Source organism: Episyrphus balteatus, chromosome 4 (assembly GCF_945859705.1).
Source record: "Episyrphus balteatus chromosome 4, idEpiBalt1.1, whole genome shotgun sequence".
Classification (NCBI taxonomy): Eukaryota; Metazoa; Arthropoda; class Insecta; order Diptera; family Syrphidae; genus Episyrphus; species Episyrphus balteatus.
This window is the reverse complement of record NC_079137.1, coordinates 51,789,509-51,814,262: the sequence shown is the minus strand read 5'-3', so window position 1 is coordinate 51,814,262 and position 24,754 is coordinate 51,789,509. Positions and strand designations below refer to the sequence as shown.

Here is a 24,754-nt window from a genome sequence, read left to right as displayed (position 1 = left end):
TATTATCCTTTTGAAACTCAGCAGTTATGTTACTTTTAAGATTAGAAACACAAATTTGAAGTGTCTATAAGGATATCATGGTTTAAAGGGTGTTTTTTTTTTTGTTTTGAAAATTGATGTGCCACCCTTATAAAATTTGGTAAAAACGTTGCATTTAGGATAGAAAGTAAGAACAAAAAGTTTTCATATAAAAAAATTAGGTAAAAGGGTGGTTTTTTCGAAGAAACAGTAAAAATGCAATTTTTAACAAAAAGTCAATGATTTGTGTCCAACGTCTAAGAACTTAAAAAGTATAACGTTCAATTTGTCATCGAAAAAAAAAAAAAATAATAAAAATAAATCATCGGCTTTTTGGGACCAATTACATAATTTTTCTGTCTCTTAGAAAAAAAAACATCTTTTCATCCGATTTATTTTTTATAGACTGTTTTTATCCTTGGTTTTTATTTCTAAACTTATTAACCCATTTATTTGAGTTTTGATTTTTAGATTCGACCCTGCATATTATCACATGATCAGCCCACGGGTCGTTTGAACGCGACACTACTCGAAGTATCTTGCACTCCATATGTTTTGATGCAGAAATGTTCCTTGTGGTCTAAATAGTAAAAAAAAGCTTTTTTAAAATTTTCTATCGAGCTATTCGTTTTTTATGAGCTTAATAAGTTATGAAAAAACGTACTTTTACGTACTTTTTCACACGTTTTTATTAATAACTCTGTTAATAATAATGGTAGAAACTCAAATAATGGCTCTATTTTTAGAAAAAATATCTTTCTTTTTAACGGCATTTCAATCAAATTAGTGGCATTTTTAGATCTTCAGATATTCGAATCTAAGTCCGTTCATTTTTTCTGCCCAATTCGATTTCTCTAATCAAAAAGTTTTTTTTTATAGAAGTCAGGGTATACTTTTCTAATGGTTTTTCGTATGCTGAACTCGAATCCAAAGTCAAAAAAATTCCATCACATCAAGTTTTTGAGATATTACCGTTAGAAAATCAAAAATACCCTTTTTTAACAGTTTTTGAGGTTATGTCATCTTGCGTGATAATTTTTTATAATTACATTTGTAGCGGTTTCTTAAAGAACTAAGTTTCTTCTTTTAAAATCCGTTTAAATCATTTCGATATCGCTTTTCTTCTCCGAAAAATCCTAAAATCAATTCAACATGTTTGGTGAATATTCTCTATGAAAAAAAATCTTAGTTCGTTTGGGTTTCATGACAAATCGCAAAAAAATTTTGCATTCCTTTAAGTTTTTTGGTTAGTCAAAAATTTTCTTACCCATAAACTTACCACTTTTTAATATGAAGCAATTATTATTTTCACGATCTTCTAACTAACGATCGATTTGAATTTATAAATTAATTAAAAAAAAAACATAACAAAAAAAGTTCACTGTGGCGTATGCGTACTTTTTTATATTTTTATTTAAATTTAATTTTATATTAATCATAACAATTTATCTAGAATTATCTATGCTTTATATAAAAAAAAAAAACTGTTAGACAGATAAAATAAATAAACTCTTTCATTTAAAAATTGGAGAAAAAGAAGAGAGTTTTGTGTAAGAAAGTAAATATGAATTAAGAACCACTCATAAACCATCTGATCTTCACATTGAATTCTTTCTTTATAAATCGATTTTTTTCTTAGAACTTCTATCTTAAAAATAACTCCCCTATAAAATCAAACTCATCCCTTGATCATTTCTGTTTCTGGAATTTTAATAAATCATGAAAATGCCATCATCAAATCTTTTGGTTGAAGAATTAAAAATATTCTTCCTGATTTATCGATTTCAGTTCAAATTCATCAACATCACCAACAACAAAGAAGAAGAAAGAAAAAAAAAGGTGTTAAAATGAACAATAAAACTCACTCTCTCTTTATATAGCCTCAACTATATCAAAAAAGACAACAAAAAAAAAACAGGAATTTGAAATCAGAATTTCGAATTCGAATGTCTATCAAGTTGAAACCCCATCATCCTGATGATGCCTCTGCTGACTTGAAAAAGAGGAGTAGAGTAGAGAGCTCCATAATATCAAGCAACAAACTCACCTGATTCCCACTTAAAGGAATGTGTTGTGTGGCACCACCCATTTTGTGCAGGATATATTTTTAGAGAAAGCAAACACAGAGAAAAAAAAATATATATATAAAAGGGTTGCAAATGGTGATACCTATCTGTCTTCTTTTGCCGTCTCGAAAAGAATGTGTTGCCTCGAGTATGTTCATATTAGCTTCCCAGGGGGGGGGGGACTTTGAGGGAGGGGGTAAATGTGTTGGCATTCATATAAAATGGAAGACAATCATGTTTGTCTTGGGCGGAAGTGATAACAGAAGAACAAACAACGAATCCTTGATATTGTGTCCGCACACCTTGATGGTCACGTCACGCCTGTTGCAAATAATGGTTGCCCTTATTTTTCTCTCTTCCGTCTTCCGTGTGTTGTCTTGATGTTCTTGGGGGTAGCTTTCACGTTTTACGACCATTAAGGACACCTCACAACTGAAATCACCAGGATAATAGTGTTTTGAAATAATACATCAGGTATATAAATATGGAAAACACAATGTTTTCACAATTCAGAGAAAGTTTAAATGAACAAAAGGAAGAATAGACTCGATGCGGAAATTTCCCTTCCAAGTCGAATATTTTGATTCTTAACAATTTGTTTGTGTGTTGTGTGAAAATGGCCATAAGAGACCACTAAGTGTTAGTTAAAATAAACAAGGGAAGGTTTTGGGAGGCAGGAACCCAAATGCGGAAGGCGTTTGAAAATTAAGACAGAAATTTAACATTAAGATGCTTTTGTCATTTGATTTGGAAAATTTATTCGATCAGATAAGGAAGTTAAAATATAGTCTTTGTTATGCAAAAGGAGGTGTAGTGGGAAATTTAATATAAAAAGGTCCTTAAAGGACAATATTTTTACTTAAAAACCCTTTGAATATTTGAGTTTAAATTTTTAGGGGAACATTAAAATTAAAATTAAAATTAAAATTAAAATTAAAATTAAAATTAAAATTAAAATTAAAATTAAAATTAAAATTAAAATTAAAATTAAAATTAAAATTAAAATTAAAATTAAAATTAAAATTAAAATTAAAATTAAAATTAAAATTAAAATTAAAATTAAAATTAAAATTAAAATTAAAATTAAAATTAAAATTAAAATTAAAATTAAAATTAAAATTAAAATTAAAATTAAAATTAAAATTAAAATTAAAATTAAAATTAAAATTAAAATTAAAATTAAAATTAAAATTAAAATTAAAATTAAAATTAAAATTTAAAAAAAATGCCAATGTTTCTATAGCTGAAATTTGTTTTTAAAACTAGAAAACAGGAGACCTTGAAGGAAATATGAAAAATAAAGCAACATATTTCAAATAAATAGCTGAAAATTAATATTTGAAATGATTTCAAGGTCGTGAATGTAAAAGAATATAGATGTACTCTTAGATAAAATAAAAGAAATTTCCAAACAAAACTCTTATAAAGATTGATCACAAAATAAAAGTAAACATTAATATGTACTTTCTTTTTTTTTTTACAGAGTTTTCAATCTTCAGAAGAACATTCATGCCAAAAAAATGCATTCATTTTACTTACCCTCTTACAAGTTTTCATAACGATGTGTATATTCACACTTGACTTGTTATGATTTCTTTTAGAATTTTTTGAAGGCCTTGACAAACAGACAAAGTCACAAAGTAAACATTATCTTAACTAAAAACCTATTGTCTGTGCATCGCAAAAAATGATACAAGCGAAAGTTAATGCATATAGTAAGCACTTTTCATAATTGCAAATATGCAACAAACAAACAAACTGTCACTGTTATTTGACATTTTTTTGTTTTGTTCAGCTTTATTTTCTCCATCATTTTGTAGTTTCGGGGTCGGGCTTATACAAGTACTATATGAATGTGTATATGAGTTTGAAAGTTATGCTCTGTTGAGCAAAATACAAAAAGAGAAATAAAATACCGTTACTGTAATGTGTTAAGTAATTAGACTAAGTGCGTTTATTTTTTTTTATTAAGTAAGTACAGGGTGTTCCAGTAAAAAGTTGTATATAGGTAATCAAAAGAATTGGATTTTTAGTACTTTTTGTAATAAATTATTTCCAATGCAAAAACAATTGTACTAAAACCAATTCCAACTAACCAAAGTACTAGAATTCCTGCAAAATTTTCAATTCCCAATTTTACTGGACCAGCATTAGTAAAACTAGTGAAAGCTGAATTATCAATTTGTTTTTGTAGTTTTTCATTGAGATGATCAGCAACAACCTTTAAAAAAATTCCATCAATAAAAAAAAAAAAAAAACAAATAAACAAAATTTTACCATCCATTCCCAATATTTTGAAATTCCACTTGACTGAACCAAAAGTATGTAATTATTGAACTTTTCCAAAAGTGCCCATGGACGAGGTGTGAATGCAACTACATACTCATAAGTTATATCTTCAACCATCAATTTCATTCCATCGATTATGTCTTGATCAAAATATGAATATAAAGCAAAATGGCCTATTTTTTTACAAAAAAAGTTTTTTTTTTTCTAATTTTTGAATTTCAAAAACTTTGAACTTAAGACAAACCCCATTGAAGACGTTCAACTGCAACCCCAATTTGACCTGCTAAACTATTTTGCCTCAATTCGTTGATAGGAAAGGTACTGAAGAGATCCACGACTTTAGACATACGTTCCTTAATGAAAAACAAAAGAGTTGACAACCGAACTTGTAATTTCGGGAACTTACATCTTCTGTGTTTTTTAAGTTTGCAATCCAGGCGATTGATGTTGCTCCCCAAGTAAGGTGCTGTTTGATCATTTCATCAACACTATCAGCTGGAATGCTAAAACTAAAAAAAAAAAAACGAAATTTGTAAGGATGAATACATTTTTTCTGTGAAAAAATTGCTTGTTATTCCACCTACGCAGGAATGGTTAGTATACTTGACAGTCCTCCACTGTAAACGCTTGTTATAATAATATCAATCATATAGCATGAGAACAAAATCACACGAAGTGAAGTTGATCGTGTTATATAGTTGGTTCCTTGTGATACGAATAACTTGAAAGTTGATACGTAGCCAAATTGAATACAAGATTTCCATGAATATTCGTTCATGTCTTCTTTTCCCATTTTGCGAGTAAATAATAATCCAAGAAATTCTAATAATAAACATCCACATAATCCGAGCCAGAGGGTTGCTTGAAATGGTTCGAATGGTAAAAACCAGGTGGTTAGTCGTCTTTCAAAAGAATTAAAAAAGTGTACATTTACATTAAAGTTTCATTTCGATTTCAAAATTATTTTGAAAATGCGTATTTCAACCTTTATACAATATTTATACTTTAAACATCATTACCTTGGTACTGGTACTAAACATCTTATACAATCTCTGGAAAATGGCAGTGACATATCAAGATGCCAATATACTTCAACCCTGTAATAATAATAGTATTGTTTAAAATCTGGATTCCAATAATATTTACAAGATATTTTTACATTTGAGGGAATTTTATTAATTTGACTATTTTTTCTAACCAAATTGACAGTTAATGGATTTTAATTATAGCGTTTAGGTAGGTTGTGTTTAAACTTTGTCATTTACCGAATTAAACTAAGCTATTTTTCTATCTTTCTATACCAATAAAATATAGAAATATAAAAGTTTTTGATCTCTTTTTCAAGAATAAGATCTTAACTTGCTTCTTATAAAAACCTTGCTCTCATGTCCGTGCTTTTATTGTAAAAGTTATTGTTTTTTTTTTTTAATTTATAAAAGTATATTCTTAATTTAATTTGATAAAAAAATTAACAAAAACTTCAAAAATAGCTATATAATATATAAAATAAATTTTAAAATTTCAAAAACATCTCTTTTAATAAATTTTAAAGTTAAAGTTTGCCAAGAATTTTCATGAAAAAAACACTAATGGAGATTTTTTTTTTCAAAAAATATTGATGTCATTAGAAAGGAATTATTAATTGGCACATAACAACAATGTTTCAAGAAAATTTAAAGTTCTTTTTCGAAAAACTTGATTTTTCAAATAAAATTTAAATGTTAAAAAAAAACGGTTCTATTACCTAAATGTTTCGTAAATAAAATTTGTTTTAAATAAAAATCTAAAAATCGTTTTATTGAGAAAAAAAATTTAAAATTGTAATTTAAAAAGGGGACCAAAAGACCTCTGCATCCAAAAAATTATTTTTATCAAATTAGCTTTTTGACCACACCTTAAAAAAATGTAGGTATTACATATTTTCAATTAAAAAAAAAATATTTTTTTGTCCAAAAACTTTTATTTCCAATTTTTAAAGATGATTATTTTTAAATCACTCTAAGGCTAGGAATATGCGATTTTGGTCGCGTGACATTTTTTTTTTATTTTTACAGTGACTATTTTTGAAAGCATTTGTGTTCACAGGCATTGAAATTCCTGTGATCCATTTTTACGACTAATCTGTAAATTTTTTTCTTTTATTCAAGATACGATCAATCGCTTACGAGAAAGTCAGTGTTTTTTGGTTAAATTTTTAAAACAAGGTCTATCTTCTCATGAAAAAACTTTTTTTTTAAATTCATTACTAACGGTGCTTACTACATATAAAACCGATTTTTTTTGTTTCTGTAAATGACTCAATTTAAAAATTCAATTTCAGCAAAAGTTTGTACACAAAAAACTTTTTATGGTGAACCAATTCACAAAAAGTAAATTCGGAGATATAACGGGTTAAGGTAAATACGCTTACATTGAATGTTATCGTAAATATTCTTTTAAACAAATGACAGTTTGAACAGAAACAATTTTGGATCAAACTTATGACAGATTTTAGTAGAGTTAAACCTTGCGCAGATTTTGGCACTAGATATGGATTTTGTTCTTTTTTTGACCTGGTCTGTTTCGGCTTTGAAACCTCCATTTAGCCATTAAAAAAATCAAAAATAACAATTTTGAAATTTTCATTCAATTTTTTGAATTTGTAGTCTAAGGTGTTGGTCAGGAGGAAGTACTACAAAATGGCATACCAACTTTAATTTTGTTTTTGTTTGTTTTTTTTTTTTTTTTCAAAATCGTATATTCAAAATAAAAAGCACGACTGGCTCGCACTGAATTTTTTCTGAATTTTTAAAAGTTTGTATACAAATTTGGTGAATGTTCCTATGGAAAAAATAGTTGTTCAAAGAAAATAAAACAAACAATATCTAAAATGTAAAAATGTAAGTGCATATGAAAAAAAATAGATTTGCAATTTCATTCTTTTTTGTAACAAAATAAAAAAATATTAATTTTTTTTTTCAAACAATTTTTTTTTTTTTAATATTTAGTATGCCATTTTGAAGTAACAACATCTTAAACAAGAATTTCATTTTCGAAAATTTTATATTCGCAAAAAAAACTTTATTGCAAGTACCAATTGTAATGAAATTCAAAATCAAAACTAAATTATCATCATAATAGACTTTGTTTAGAAACTTACATTTGAATTTTTTTATTCAACAGTAGTGTTTTTGTGAAAATTTTACATTTCAAAAATTAGTACCTAGGTATATGGAAAATAACGTCATTTTGGGTACTACAAAATTTGTAATCTACAAAACTTGCTACATGCCAAATTTGAAGTGAATCCACCCATTCGTTTAAGTTGATTCATGTTTAAAAAAAAACTTCCAAATTGCAATTTCAAACAAATTATATTTTTTTGCTTCTATTTTTGAACTAATTAAATATAAACCACACAGTGCAAGTGCAAGTGCATTTATAACAATTTTCAAAGAAACGCAAATATTAAATCAAAATTAAATTAATCAAGTAATCAATTTTCTATTCTCGATCAGATACAATTTTCTTATAGTAATAACGAAAATGTATAATTTCTCCAACAAAAGCTAAAGTACTGATAAATATTCCAACGATCAAAACAATTATAATTCCAGCAAAATTTTCCATTCCTAATTTTACCGGGCCAACACTGTCAAAATTTGTTTTAGCTGATGATTCGACTTGTTTTTGTAAATTTTCATTCATATGATCAGCAACAACCTAAAAACATATAACCTATTAAAAATTCATACAGAAAATAAAAAAATTAAAACTTATCAACCTTCCATTCAAGATATTGAGTCAAACCACTTGAATGCATCATCATCATAACATTGTCAAATTTTTCCAAAAGTGCCCATGATCTTGGTACAAAAGCAACACAATATTGATAGTAAATATCATCAATCATCAATTTTAAACCATCAATAAGTTCTTGGTCCAAATGATCGGGTATTGCAAAGTGACCTTAAAATTAACAAAAAATAGAAACAAAAAAATTCTTAAAATATGAAAAGATTTTACCAAAATCAAGTCTTTCGATAGTAAAACCAATAGACTTTGCCAATTCTCGATTTCCTTTGATTTCTTCAGCACTATAAACTCGAAAATTTTGCAAAACTTGATTTATTAATTCCTGGAAAAACACTTCAAAATTTGAAAAATTTAAATTTTGACTAAAAATGAAGTTTTTACCATATCAGAACCATTAATAGTCAATATCCAATTGTATGCGGTAGCAGTCCAAATAAGTTTGAACTTAGCCAAACGTTCAACACTATCAGCAACCTCTTCCAAACTTTCTTCATATTTTAAAAATTATTATTCAATCAAAATAAAATATTTAATAACTCACGTTGGTATTGTTAAAATACTTGCCAATCCTCCACTATAAATACTCGTTATGATAATATCAATCATGTAGCATGAAAATAAGACAATTCTAACCGAAACCGATGATGGCAAATAATCTGAACCTTGTGAAACAAATAATTTCAAACTTGTCACATAACCAAAATGTGTACTTTCAGTTAATGAAACATTTTCTGTTCTATCAGCCCAACAAGTTACTAGAAGACCAATTGTTTCCAAAATCAAACAGCCAACAATTCCAATCCAAAGAATCCAATGAAATGGTTCTAATGGTAGTAACCAACTTATGACACGTCTTAAAGAAAAAAATCAATTAAAAATTGTTTATTAACTCTTGAAAGGTAAAGTTGATTTCATACCTTGGTGCTGGTACTAGACAAGTTACTCCAGATCTAGATAGAACGCTTGACATATCTAAATGTAGATAGTTGTCATACCTAGCGTTTGGAAGAATTTTATTAAAATCAGCGAACTTAACACGAATTTTGGAATTCAACACCGTTAAGAAAGTTAGAAACTTACAGATTTAAAGACTTAAGGATTCATATAGCCTTCATGAATATTAAAAAGAGCAAAGAAGAATACGCAATCAGTAAAGCAGAGAGAAAACAGAGGAAATATTATTAAGATTGAGAAAAATGTAATAGAAGTGTATATACAAAATTGAAGGAATTTTTGACACTAATAGATTTTTGTACCAACTGTACTATTAGTAGCAGGAATAGTACCCACGCCAGTGCTGTTTCCAGTAATGGTACCAGTCACAGTACCACTACCAGCACCAGTTCTAGAATCTACAAGTTCCAGTTCCAATACTAATAAGTCTCAGTACTAATACCAATTGTCCCAAAGGTCAAAGTTATCATTGTAGTAGACTAAGTCATAGTAGTAGTAGAAGAATTAGTAGTCGAATTAGTAGTATAAATAGTATTAGAATTAGTAGTAGAATTAGTAGTAGATTTAGTAGTAGAATTAGTAGTAGATTTAGTAGTAGATTTACAATAATTATTTCGAGTTTCTCGAACTTACCACATATACATAGCCATCATACTAATATCAGCTTTTCTGTTAAAAACAAGTCCCAAGGCACCATCAGCAGTATAGTTTTCATAAACAAATCCCCATTCTTCTTCTTCACCTATATTAATAAAAATAACTGAAAACTTAGATATTTCTATAAAAATCTCTCAATTAACATACTTGTATCAAGTTGAATTGTACAATTGTACAATCGACATAATTGAAATAGAATTTGTGCATCAGTTCCATCATAAAGAAGAGTTTTCGAAGGATCTTCATTTCCATATTTGACATCCATGAAATGATTTTTTTCGGTAGCCTTTCGTAGCAATATTTCATTAATGTTATTTTTTTTTTAGAAATAAAGTAGTAATAAAAACTTACATTTTTAAGAATTGCAAATGGTTCATAAGCAAATACAGCTGAAACTAATTCACGACCTTTCAAATCCTTAATCCTATCGGGATACAAATTATTATTGCCAAATTCAAATGTATTTGTTTCACCATAATATCGATCTAAAAGTATTAATTCTTCGGGATGATTTTTTCGACTTCCAACAAATTTGTTTGTTTTCAAATTGAATATTGTTTCATTTTCAATTTCAATTAGAAGAATATTGATAAGATCTGTAAGTTTAAAAATAATTTTTATTTTTAAATTGATGTACCTATTGAAAGCTTACCCTTAAAAAATGGTTGCTCAAATTCTGATGTATCTTTAAATCTGTCTTTAGTGTAAGCAAATAGAAATTTATTTTTTAATGAGCGCCATTTTGAATGCAATACTGATTTCATAAAAGATCCAACGAATATCATAATTTCCTCTTCAAATGCAATGAAACTCTGAAAATGATAAAAAATCAAATGATTTAAAAAAAATTTTAAAATTCATTTTTTTCGTAAGATTTTTTGTCAAAATCCAAAATTAAATACTTTTTAAGTAATTTTTGTAAGGCTAAGGCAACACATATAAAGTAGCTATCAAGAGTAATCGCTACCATTCAAGTTAATATAAACCCCAGTATGACCGCAATTTAACCAAATATAACGAAATTTTCAGGGCAAAGAACTACTTTTCCAAATGTTTTGGTTCATTGGACTTAACATTTTGAAGCTTTCAGGTACTTGTTCTTCAGTTCAGATATGATATAATTTTCGAGTTTAATGGTAATAAATCTACACAAAAAGTATAATTGCACTTGGGGTCCATTGTAACCAAACAACATTTTTAGTTCGCCAAATTATAACAACTAAATCAGTTTTTGGGCGTATAAGAAAATTTAATATACAGAAATGTAGGAAAATTAAAATTGTACCTTCTATAAAATTATTATAAGATTTTTTTCGGCAAAATAAAACAAAAAAAAAAAAAAATTTTCAATAAAACCAAGTCAAAAATATCACAAAAAACGCATTTTTAAAGAATTTTGAAATTTTGTTTTGCTTCAGATTCACATTTATATGCACCTTAAAATAAGATGATACTCACCTTTAATCCCACCCTTTTAATAATAAAATAAGTGGAATCCGCTTCAATTTTGTTAATTTTAAGGTGAGCTTCATTTCACTTTAATGTGAATTTTAATCTTAAAAATACGACAGAAAAAAAATTTAAAACTTATGACTTTTTTTTATTAAAATGTTTTCTCTTAAAAATATGATGATTCTATGCTTAAATTAAGAGGATTTTTAATTTTGCACATTCAAGGAATCAAGCAGATTTAATTAAATGCAGAAATCCGCTTAATTTAATAAGGTTTCCGCTTGTCTTTTTTCTTCGTGTATTTCTTGTTTGGCTTCATTTATAGCTTTTTAAGTGGATCTGGCAATTCTGTCTGTCTGTTTTATTTCAAACTACAATTTGAATTGAACCACTGAAAGGATTTGCTTCAAATTTTGTTCGTAAAATTCTGTATGACCAAAATTCTGTATCTGAAGAAAAAATTCTGTATGAACATAATTCTGTATTCCATTATTCTGCTTTTCTATTATTCTGTATTTCAAAATTCTGTAAATCCAAAATTCTGTTTTTCAAAATTCTGCAAATCCATTATTCTGCTTTTAAAAATTCTGTAATTCTAAATCTCTACATTAAAACATGTCCCTCAAGTAAGCAGAGCAAGTACCCCAAAATTATATCAAGTGCTCCCCTACTTTTGGAAAATGTTAATGTTCTGCTAACTCGATTTAAAGTTAACAGAGCAATTACCAGAAAATGCCTTAAACTGTTAGTAAAAAATTCGGGTTTGGATTAATATTTAGGTACCAAACAAAAATTCCAAAAAAAAAATTTTTTTTTAATTATCTTGAATAATTAAGTGCTTTGAGTTAAATACCTACCTAATTTTCGAAAAAAAATTCCGAGATTTTCCATAAAAAAAAAAAAATATTTTCAATTTCCATACAAATTCATGTTCTACTAACTTGAATTTGTTTTTTTTTCAAAAAATTCCACTTTTTCGAAAAAATTGGACATAAATAATTGAATGTTCGAATAATTTGAATTAAGCGCTCCATTTTCCGATAAGTTTTCCGAGATTTTCATGTTCTGCTGGCTTGAATTTCATTTTTCTCAAAAAATTCAATTTTTTTCGACAAAATTCAAATGGAGTTATTAAGTGCATGACTAATTTGAGTTAATTACCCTATTTTCCGAAAAATTTTCCGAGATTTTTCATTAAAAAAATATTTCATTTTCCATGTTTTTTTTTTTTTGTAAGTTGTTCTTTCTTCGTTATTAAACATAAAACCATCGACACACAATTTATCCTTTCCTTTATTAGGTTTTAATAATTTAATATTTTCCATTTTTCTGAATTCATTTTATATCACGATTATCTCATAACACTTAACTTAAACTCGAACGCAAACTGCTTCAAGGTTCTGCATAGAAAATATCAAAAATCTGTACTCCAAAATTCTGTAAATGATAAAAGAAAAATAGTTTTGATAATGAAAAAAGTGCGCACTTTTTTCATATCAAAACAATTTTATTTTTATCATTTACAGAATTTTGGAGTACAGAATTTTGGAATACAGAATTTTGTGTTTACAGAATTTTGTGTTTACAGAATTTTAGAATACAGAATTTTGAATTTACAGAATTTTAAAATACAGAATTTTGGAATACATTAATCATTCTTTGATGTAATTTTTGTTGAAAAAAATTAATTTACACCAAAACAATACAAATGAATCACTATGTGATAGCCGGGCTGTGTACTCTAGACCTGTTACCAGTTTTTTATAAATTAATGTTCACCCCTCCTTCGAAAACGCAAAAGCCAAAAGAGTGCATCTTTTTTGCGTTACCTACTTTAGAACGTTACTTTCAATATTTATTCCAAAGATTTCATGGTTCTAGTTTTCAGTCATCTAATTAAACTAGACACGTAATTTGTTACCTACCGAGCTGTAGTTTTAATTATCCAAACTGGCTTAAATCAACTTATTGTTGTTAAAATTATTAGTGTTTCTAAAAACTAAATTACTCATTTGTCATAGCAAGCAAAATTTTGAATTTTCAAGAATATTCCCTGACAACCAGCTCAAATAGTAAAATCACTAATTTGAATTCAATATAGGTCCACCTTTAACTTTCTCCCACTAAGAAATTTAATTGTAGATATTTTCTCAGAAATGACTAAATGACTTTCAGTGTATACAAGCTTCTAAATTCCTTATGCTCTGTATAGTATAAAATCAGGAACAATTTCGGTAGTCTCTTATTTCTCGCTTACCTCACAATGAGTATATTCAATTGATTCCTTTAACTTTTCTTCGAATTTCGACAACACATCCAATTGATCAAAAGGAATCTCCTTATCTTCATTGAGTGAGGGTCTATAGAGACTCCTTACGGCCACATAATTGCTAGATTCCGATTGATGCAGAGTGAATGGAAAATTTTCATTAAAAATTACACACAAACTAGTTGCATCATAGTGATAAGTTTGAACTGAAAATAAAGACAAAAATATTATATTTAATTGGTAGGAATTGAAAAAAAAGTTTGAAATAACTTAATGAAGTGTTAAAAGTAATTTCATTTTGTATTCCTTTTTTTCTCGTTCTTCAAGCTTACCAATAAAATTTATTAAAACCGAAATATATGAATTTGGAACAATCATTTTGAATTTGTTTCACTGAAATGTAAAATGCGTTTTGCTTACACTTGTATTTATATCCTTGTTGCATGTAAATATATGGAAGGCAAATGATGACATTTTAATTTGATTTATTCATATTTCATTACATTATGAATTTTGTAAACTATTTAATCCTGTGGAGGCTTGCACGCACGTTTAATTTCGTTTTAAATTATTTTGATGTTTATATGTACATATTATTCAATGATTGGTTTATCAACACATAATCGAAGTTAATATGAAGCTTTAAAAATTTAATGATGTCTACCATTTTTTTTACGTTAATGTTTTTTTTTTTTTTTTTGTTTTTATTTTTGTGGTCTTAGGGTAACTTATCGTTGTTCTTCTATAATGTCTTCCAAATGAAATAATAAATCTACATCAATTTTTCGCGTCGAAAATATTAAAACTTCGTATTGTATGAACAGTCACTTTGAAATTACCATAAAAGACTCGAATAACGAGTCGACTGCAGTGCTGAAAAATGTAATAATTTAAAAAACTACAATCCTAATTAAAGTAATTGTTAAACTCATTTGTCATTTAATTTTAAAATTCCCTTAATATCTGAGTTTTGGACATACGGTGTTACTGTGGTCATCAGCATTAGTATGTGCACTACTCAAGAATTGAATGCAGGATTAGTCAATCCCATTTTGTGTTGTGGGGTCTGGGGTTTATTGTCTTCTAACAAAAAGGAATAGTTTTTATTTAATGAAGCGATGGTACAAATTACTTAAAATTTATTGATTCAAAGAGTCATGTAAATCGTAAGTTATTCTTCATCACAAAGGCTAACATACCACTCCAGCTGTAAATGCATCAACTATAAGTAATCTTACTTAAAGTATAGAAAATAATAAAAAAAGCCTCAACAAGCCGTCAAGGACATGCATGAACATGTCCCGGACATGTACCGGACATGTCTCATGCTTGTACCGGACATGTCCCGAGCATATCCTGGACATGTTCCAGAAATATCCAGGACATGTTCGGGACATGTAGAGGACATGTACGGGACATGTATGGGACATGTATGGGACATGTCCGGGCCATGTCCGGGACAAGTCCGGGCCATGTCCGGGACAAGTCCGGGACATACATGGGACATGCCCGGGACATGTCCGGGACATACATGGGACATGTCCGGGACATACATATGTACATTTCCGGGGCATGCATGGGACATGCCCGGGACATGTCCGGGACATACATGGGACATGTCCGGGACATACATGGGACATGTCCGGGACATACATGGGACATGTCCGGGACATGCATTGGACATGCCCCAGACAGGTCTGGGACATGCACGGGACATGTACGAGACATGCATGGGACATATCCGGGACATACATGGGACATGTACGGGACATGCATAGGAGAGTAGACTGATTCAAAAAAAAATTTTTTGTTCAAAGTAATACCGAAAATATTGTTGGAAATGACGAAAAAAAATAATGTTAAAGTCTCAGCCCTTAATATTAACATTAAGTACCGCCGCATCGCAAATTTCTATTTCCCATATGATTTACATGGAAATAATTGTGTTTTTGAGTTTGGAATTTTATAACTTTTTAATGGTTCAACAAAAAGGCTAGATTTAATCATTTTCTTGTATAAAATTGAAAAACCTTTTCCAACCTTTAATCGATGCTGTTTTTATTAATAAAATCTCTTGATGCGAATTTATTAATTTAAATTTAAGCATCAATTTGATAAAATAACAGAATTTATAACCCTTTTATACTGATTATTCTAAGTCTTATACCTATTTGTAAATAAATCCTTGCACTCAAAATGTTACCCTTTTTTCCACCAAAACAAACTCATCAAGCCCATCATCATTATTATCATTACCACAAAATAATTTAAATTTGACTCAGAGATACTTTGGGTTAGATTATGACTCTATGTTGTGTTGTGTCCCAAAAAAAAAATTAATTGAAATTTCCACCTCTATAATATAATAGGTGAGAGAGGGTACCCCCATAAAATTGGGTATGGGTAAAGTATTTATATAATTCAACTATTTTACTAAATGAAAAACAAGCACACACAACATTTCGAACTCAAAATAATGTCACAAATGTTTTGTAGTCCGTAAAATCCGACTTTACTCACCCACATACATACATTTCCCCCATTAACGGTAGTAAAACCCCGAATAACACAAAAATGTCCTAAGCCTCTTGTCTAAATTGAAAATTTCATTGGCAAATTAAGGCCCTCAAACCCAATTCCCAATATCTCTACCACCACACTATCATTGAAAATCCCCTTTTGTATATTCCCAACACAAATATAGACACACCCTATATAGTTGGGGTATATAAAATTCTCATTCCCCAAATTAGAAAAAGGTCCGCCACACAGCGTCATATCCCCTAATCCCATTCATCAACTCTGTGGAACACACATATAGACTCATCGTTGTAGCACTCGGGTTAATTTAGAATCGAAAGCTATTCGACCGAAACCGCATTACACTGTATCACTATCATCCGGCTAAAATGGTATAAAGAGAGAGTGTTGCAAGGCTTGCAGGTAGAACTCTCGTTATAGCCCCAGTTCGAAACCAAAGTTTGGATAAAGCCAACCAGAAATACTTAAAATCGTTCCATAATGACGCAATCGATCGAATTTGGTTTTTGCCTTTTTGTGAATTATATCGAGTCAAGGGTAAGGGCTGAGAGGGGATTGGCTGAAATGAAAGTGGGTATGAAAGTGGGTAATTCTGAATGAAGCTTATAGAGGTGGTTACTGATGGTGGATGGGTAAGTATTTTACATCTGCATTAAGGATTTTTCGCAGTGAGTGTAACATTTTTGACGAACTAGGTATAACCTGATCAGTTCAAAATATATAAACTTTTTACATATTTAAGTGGATGCATAATTTAGAGCCACGAAAATGTTTTAGCGTTGTTTTCCAAAATTGGGTATATTTGTGTTGCAGTGTGACATTAAATATAACAAAAACTGCATAATTTTGAGCGTTTAGGAATTTATTTAAATATTTAGGTATTTGTTGAAAAGTGGACAGTTAATTGAAAAAAAAAAAATCAATAGCATCCTATTGACCTATTTCTCTCTAAGTCGGGTAATTATTTGTTTATAAGAAACGATTTTTGAGCCATCCTCTCAATGATTTTGACTATTTTTTTTTGTTTTTTTTAATCCTTGTAGTCAGGTAATTCTATATTACGAAAAGAAGAATATATGCATTTTTGACAAGAGCGCAATGAAAATCCAATTAGAACCACTTCTAAAATACCTTTACTACCTTTCACAGCTTTACCGGGTATCATACCCAGTTTATTTTGAAAACAAACTAACAATATAATTGTTGCGGGCATATCTGTGACCGCTACACCTGTGTGCTGTTATGGGATATGTTTTTTTGATGTAGATAACTACAAGCTTTATCCTCATTGAGTTTTGTCCTTTGGACAACATCATTTTAACTCCGTGTCCCATATGGATGGTGAACATAATATGAACATGTTAGTTGAGGTTTTTTTTTCAAATGAGAGGGTTAGTATTAATTTTGTATGTGCTTGTAAATGCATTAAGTCCAATGAATGTATGAATAGTTTTAGAATGAAAACACAGATATAAGGAAGCACTAAGGTGCAAAAAAGACAATTCCATCCTCATAATACAAAGGTATTTTCAAACGTAATAAGAAGGAAATTATATGCAAATCTTTAGTCGTTTTTACTGAAATCACATCATTGGTTTTTTTTTATTTGTTTTAATAATTAAAAACCACTATCTTCTTTCAGAGCAATTTGAATATTTCCCACCCCACCCGTGACAACAGGTCGTACCACCCGTGACAATTATAACTCAATTTTTGTATAAAGGAAATCATTATTTTAATTCGCTGTCTATTAAATAAGCTACGAACATTTACTGTACAAAATTAAGAAGGAAATTCCCTCCCTCAACATCGATTCTTTTTTCCCACCCGTAACAGTATTGCCTGGATATCGTTTTCAAAGGTTTTAAGGGAATAGTGTAGGCAAAAAAGTGTTTTAATAAATTCCTTAGCGCAGTCTTGAAATTTATATCTTTAAAGAGAAAGAGGGTATCGCTTAAATTTTTTCCTTTCATAGTAGGTACTGTGGATGAAATTTAAATAAAAATTTGGCTTTCTTGAACCATCAAATCCAAATTTTGATTTTTCTTCATTTCTTTGTTCAAAAAGTGATAAAATTCGAACAGATATTTTTATAATTAGGTAACATCATGACTTTATGAGTCAATTAATATTAAACAGTATACATTCATATTATAGCCTTTGTGTGTCTTTTTTTAAGCTTTAAGTCGTTGCAATTTTTCATCTTTCTACCGACATTGTATTTTTCATATATGATAGTCCATTTCATATAATATTTCGCATATTATATACCTACACATAAACTCCATTAAACTTAATAACGTCTGCAAAAATGTATTGAAATTAATTTTTAAAAATAGTACAGAAAGAATGAGGATAACGTTCGCATATTGGCAAACAGGGTGTTGTGTGTTTGAACTTTCTGAGCACACAATTGATGTGAAAAAAAAACGTTTGGAGCAATTTCAATGAATCTGTTTCTTGGGATAGTTTTGGTTATATGTTATTTAATAATGACTTAATTTCAAAAACAATCATAAAGAAGCGTTACATAACGTAACTTAATGAAACGTTACGTAACACAACCTAACCTAACCTAACCTAACCTAACCTAACCTAACCTAACCTAACCTAACCTAACCTAACCTAACCTAACCTAACCTAACCTAACCTAACCTAACCTAACCTAACCTAACCTAACCTAACCTAACCTAACCTAACCTAACCTAACCTAACCTAACCTAACCTAACCTAACCTAACCTAACCTAACCTAACCTAACCTAACCTAACCTAACCTAACCTAACCTAACCTAACCTAACCTAACCTAACCTAACCTAACCTAACCTAACCTAACCTAACCTAACCTAACCTAACCTAACCTAACCTAACCTAACCTAACCTAACCTAACCTAACCTAACCTAACCTAACCTAACCTAACCTAACCTAACCTAACCTAACCTAACCTAACCTAACCTAACCTAACCTAACCTAACCTAACCTAACCTAACCTAACCTAACCTAACCTAACCTAACCTAACCTAACCTAACCTAACCTAACCTAACCTAACCTAACCTAACCTAACCTAACCTAACCTAACCTAACCTAACCTAACCTAACCTAACCTAACCTAACCTAACCTAACCTAACCTAACCTAACCTAACCTAACCTAACCTAACCTAACCTAACCTAACCTAACCTAACCTAACCTAACCTAACCTAACCTAACCTAACCTAACCTAACCTAACCTAACCTAACCTAACCTAACCTAACCTAACCTAACCTAACCTAACCTAACCTAACCTAACCTAACCTAACCTAACCTAACTTAACCTAACCTAACCTAACCTAACCTAACCTAACCTAACCTAGGCTTAAAATAAGCCCTTACAAACTTCAACACAAAACACCCTGTATAATGCACAAAAAAAAAATATTTAAGGTCATCTCCACACACACTCTCGTTGTGTTGAAAATATGTGTGAAAAATGATTCGCCAATACACATGCCCTCCTTTATAATAAAGGAACGTAATAACTTACATGTTTTTTTTTTTGCTTTATTTTCAAGCATTGCCTTTTTTATCCTCTCCCAGTCGAGCATTAATTGGATTCTGAATACACTTAAAATAACCCAAAGATCCGGCGGAATAACAGACCCAATATTTAAATTTTCCAATTTTCCTTTATCGCCAATCCACACGAACGTCGTCGTCAACACCCTCCTCTCGCTCCCCCAATTTTTACCGGTATTCCAACAATTTCTGAAATAATACACTCTTGCACTTTAATTTGAAACAGAACACCGCCGCACCAGCACACACGACCAAACAGCAACAGAAACATTCAGCTTTTAATTTTTGTTTCTGTTTTTTTTTTTTGATCATCAGAACTCTAGAACGCTACGGTACGCACTTTAATTTGGCTTCTCTCTTTGCATTCATACACACGACTGTGAGACAGCTGAAGGGCTTCCGCGATTTCATGATTTCGCGGACAACCTTAAACGGCCATAATTAAATGACCCACATAATAGCAGAGCGCATTCACTCTGTACCGAACAATATTACTCAATTCAAAATAATGAACACAACTGAAAAAAAAAAAATAATAATAATAAAAACCCAAACAACACAAAAAATTTAATCAGAATAATCAGCCCTTTAATTTTCCGGTATTAAAAAAAAAATATAAAGGTACCGCGCTATAACGGGACTATATCAGGCTAAGAAGAGTCAGTACTTTTACATGGTAAGGCTATTAATCACTGGACAGGATACTTTTTTTTTTTTTGATTTCTTAAGACCACCCTGTTTCGTCTGCGAAGGCAGAGTAATGAAGAGTAAATCCTACTCTGCAGCTTCCATATCACATTCTCAGCATTTACTCTGTGTAGTATCATTTGATGCAAGCTAGCCAGCGAGCGCAGCTTCGTCGACAAACAGCATCCTTTTTCATTGTTAAGCTTTTTCTCAGAGACGGTGACGGTCCTTCCGCCCGTCTTTGCGACTTACACCCTACCCCGCACCTGCTTTACCGGCTTATTGCTATACACCTATACGTATGAATTTATAATTTAATTTCGCTCTGAGCTACTACTCTGTGTTGTACTCTGACGACTTGTGCTAGTGTGGAATGGAGGTTGTTTTTTGGGGCGACCGACACAACAACTTCGCCATATCGCCACCCCTCAGTAATAGCCTGTGGTGGAATAAGGCGAAAGGATATTTTGCACTTCGAGTGGAAGAAGAAGAAGAAGTACAAAAAAAAAAGGCAAACAGAGTTAAATAGCTTTATCCGATTACAAAAGGCAAGGGTTAGCATTCAGCAAACAGCCAAACAAAAATATTATTTTTATAATTTTGTTCGAGCTTTGCTTGCCCAGGATCAGGACTCAGGACTATGTAAAGTAACATCGAGGAGTAGAAAAACACAAAGAGGGGCGAGTTAATGATAATAATGTTGCAAAGCAAGGCAAGGCCACTCACCCTGGCGAGATGGCGATGGCGCGAGAGGATCTTTTTGTGGGTTGTTTACGAATAATAAAAATATTAAACAAAAAAATCAAAAAAAAAAAAAGGACGAACAAACAACACACATTAGCTGGTAAGGTTTGGGTGGTGTAGAGAAAGTACGAAATAAGTGTAAAGGAGGTAGAGAGTAGAATAATATCCTGACAGTGGAGTAGAGTGGCGAGTGGAAGAAAAAGGACCTTTCCCATTGGAAAGGTAGGCTAATGCAAATGTTTGGTTTTTTTGTATGTCCTGGCTTTTCATTTATTCAGAGTTAAGGCTAAATAGCAAAGTTTTGGTGGGTGAATATAAGTTCTCCCCCTCTTTAAGAGGGGGTGTTGGTTTAGAGATTTTTATTGCTGTTTTTTGTTGTTGTTGTAGGTTGTTGTTGTTTTTTTTGGTAAGTTGATGCCTGAAGTTTTATTCTGATTTTTTTTTTTTTTGCTTTTTGCTTGATTTTTTATTATTTAACTGGACTCTCTCTCTGTTCTGTGAGACATCGTGAGAATTATTATCCGTTTTTCTACCTCGCACAACGGAACCTTACTTTCGGGTTATGAACCCATTAAGGCTAAGGGAAATTTAAGTGGGAAAGTTCGTTGGACTTTTTTTTTACATTTTTATATTTTTATTTTTTTTATAAAGAAAACTTTTTTTTTTGGTTTTGGATGAGTGGTACTTGGGGGTTAGAAAGCATTTACCATTTGTTTGGGGTTAATACGGCAATTATACAATGTAAAACGGTGAATTTGATGTTATTTAAAGACGTTGACATGTCACTTAATCTCTGTGGATTGCTTTTTTTTTCGTATTAATATACTTTTTTTTTTATGTTTTATGATAATATGAGTTGAATTTGTTAGAAATGAAGAGGTTTTTGGAAAATTGTTTAATTATGCAGAAGGGAGTTATGGATTTTTTGTTTTGTGTGGAGAGAGGGATCGAAAATTTTTATCAGTTAAATCAGAGTAAAATTTGAACTAAATTTAATGATTTTTTATAGTTGTTTATTGGGTACCTATAAAAACCTGTTTGTTAACAGAAATAATTCTTCAGAGACTCTTAGCTAAGGATTTATGATACAAAATTTATAGTATTAAAACACTTTTATTTAAGAAAAAAACATTATTTTAAAATCAATGTGAGCACTTTGCTTACGCTGCGAGTACTATAGAGTAAAAAAAAAACTTTTTTAAATATGATCGAACATTTTCGATTTGTTGTTTTTCATTCATTTGATTAGAAATATTAGCGTGTTTATAGCCTCACAGCGGAGTAACTAATCAAATTATTAGGGAACAAGGGAACCTGACCGAACAGCTCTGATTTTGATGATCTTTTTGTCAAACGTCATTAATTGAAAATACTTTAAAGTCATGTTAAATTTTTTTCAAAAATCTGACTTTAATTACCATTTTTTCAAAAATACTTTCTTCAGTTTACATAGTTTTAATTTTACAAATATGAATAAGCTTCTAACTTTTTAAAAATGTATATTTAAATATTGTAGGTGTTGCCGTTGTGTTCATATATTTTTTTTGTGTTTGAAGGTAATTTGTGAGAAAATTGCATTTTTCGCCTGTTATTTTAAATAAAGTAGAAAAAATAATACCTCAGGGGCCCCAAAAAATGCTACTAAAATAATCTAAGCGACCAACAAATAATACTTCTGGGGCCCCAAAAAAAAAAAGAGAATGGCGTATACAACGTCGCACAGTGGGGAACCTTGTATGGGAGAATGGAAAAAACTCCGTAAAATCTAAACTACTGGACCGTTTTTGATGAAATTTTCAGGAATGATAGGAAATATGAAGATACATCAACACCAGTAATTTCCGCCCACTGCCCCGCCCACTAAAGTGAAAAATGGCTATTTAAGTTGAAAAAAGTTGAAAACTAGTAATTTTGTATGAAATTTAACGAAGACAACGTGACTTGCAGTAACCAAAATATACTTTTCTGAAGGGTTTCGATGTTTTTAACTCAAATCCAAAGTCATAAAAAATTAATCAGCTCCTGTTTTTGAAATATTAACGTTAGAAAATGCAAAAAAAGTTTTTTTTTTACTATTTCGGACCTTATTCTTTTATATAAGTAAAATTGTCTGAACATATTTACTAACGGTTTATATAATAACTGATTTCCTTCTTTGAAGACCTGTTTAAATCTTTTCGATATCTTTTTTACTGCCTGAGATATCTTGAGTTGTTTGGCATGGTATATCTACCATATAAATTATACCGTCATTATCTCCTTTATGATATATGAAGCCGAACCCACTAACTACATTTTAAGATATCAATTCAAAATGATTCTTCTTTTTTAATGATTAATTCAGCTAAAACTGATCGCGAAATTGAAAACAAAACAGACATTTTTATAAACCAATGTTCACGCTGAATTCAATCGAAACTTTGAATAATCATCACCATTGACTAGAAAGATAACAGTTGTTAATTTGCATCAACTTAAAAAAGCTTCTTAAACAAAGAAAAATCATTCGATCAAAATTCTAACGGTTTGGGTTTGAGATATAATAGAGAGAAAATTATATGAAAAATTAGACTGAATTTTAATTTTAGTCATATCTTTATATTAGTTTTTTGTGCTCTGAGGGCCATTTGCTGAAACGAAACTTAAATAATTTAAGTTGCACATAAGCTCCTATTCTCTACTTTTTCCTCTGCGTAAACTGCCACATAAGAGTTTATTTAGAACATAAATGCTTAAGTTTCAGGAAACGGCTGTGAATCTAATATTCGTACCCCAGAAAATTTTAAATAAATTGCACAAAACGTTGAAAACCGTCCATTTTTTATGTATTTTTCGATATTTTTTTTTTATATGTAGGTATTTTCAAACTAACGTTAGATTTGAATTCATCGGATAAAAATACATATTAAAACACATGATTTTTAAAAAAATCTTTCCATTTTTTATTACAATCTGCTTTTTTAGAAAATACGTTTTTTCACATTTGCTTATCTTCAAATTGCTCTAAAAAGTTTATTAGGACGAACTAGGATGAGATTTTTGGTGCCAAATGTTGCTGAGATTCAACACTATCATATGATATGAGTCCGCCCACAGAGGGAAACAGAGGAAGTAGTTAAAACAATCTTTGAACTGAAAATTCCGGAAAATTATAAGTATTCTTAAAATGAAAAATCGAAAAAAATTTTTTTCCGCTAAACTTGTAACTGATATTGTTAAACAGTTTATTTTTAATATATTTACAAAAAAAATTTTTTTGAAAAGTCAAAATTTAACTGATTTTATACCATTTAAAAAATACTCATATTTACATCAGTTTTCATAATTTTTCAACTTTGAATACAAATTTCTAAATCTAGAAATTTTTTTTGAAAGAAATGCTTTCACATCCTGATTCTACAACATAATAACTGTAAGAAAAACATCCAACATATACAAAAATCCAGCTTTCACACCAATGAGTTTTTTCCACTTTTTTCCCACTGTGCGTCGCAAGGCAAAGTGGCATAAGTCAGAATTTGCTAATTTTCAGGAGAGACATTTAAAGTTTTTTGAATCATTAAAAAATGATTTTTGTTGTTAATAAAAAACAAAACTCAAAAGTTATATAAACTCAAAAGTTTTTTGCTATGAGATGGTATCCTAAGTTTTATAGAAAACGCAATATTAAAAAAAATAGTTTGGAGTTATGCCGTTTTTCGTAAAAATAGAACTATTTTCGAAATT

The 24,754-nt window shown here is 29.8% G+C and overlaps 1 protein-coding gene across 1 annotated transcript; it reads right to left on the bottom strand.

The window, feature by feature from the left end:
- Positions 1 to 7,818: 7,818 nt before the first annotated feature.
- On the bottom strand, positions 7,819 to 13,883 carry LOC129918968 (uncharacterized). Its single transcript, XM_055999735.1, has 12 exons — positions 13,833 to 13,883; positions 13,489 to 13,706; positions 10,432 to 10,591; positions 10,131 to 10,375; positions 9,927 to 10,065; positions 9,756 to 9,864; positions 9,086 to 9,163; positions 8,710 to 9,021; positions 8,550 to 8,652; positions 8,379 to 8,490; positions 8,137 to 8,321; positions 7,819 to 8,075 (listed from the first exon to the last, which is right to left on the bottom strand). The coding sequence occupies exons 1-12, from the start codon at positions 13,876 to 13,878 to the stop codon at positions 7,857 to 7,859; spliced, it is 1,926 nt and encodes a 641-aa protein (XP_055855710.1). The 5' UTR covers positions 13,879 to 13,883; the 3' UTR covers positions 7,819 to 7,856.
- Between the last annotated feature and the right edge of the window lie 10,871 nt (positions 13,884 to 24,754).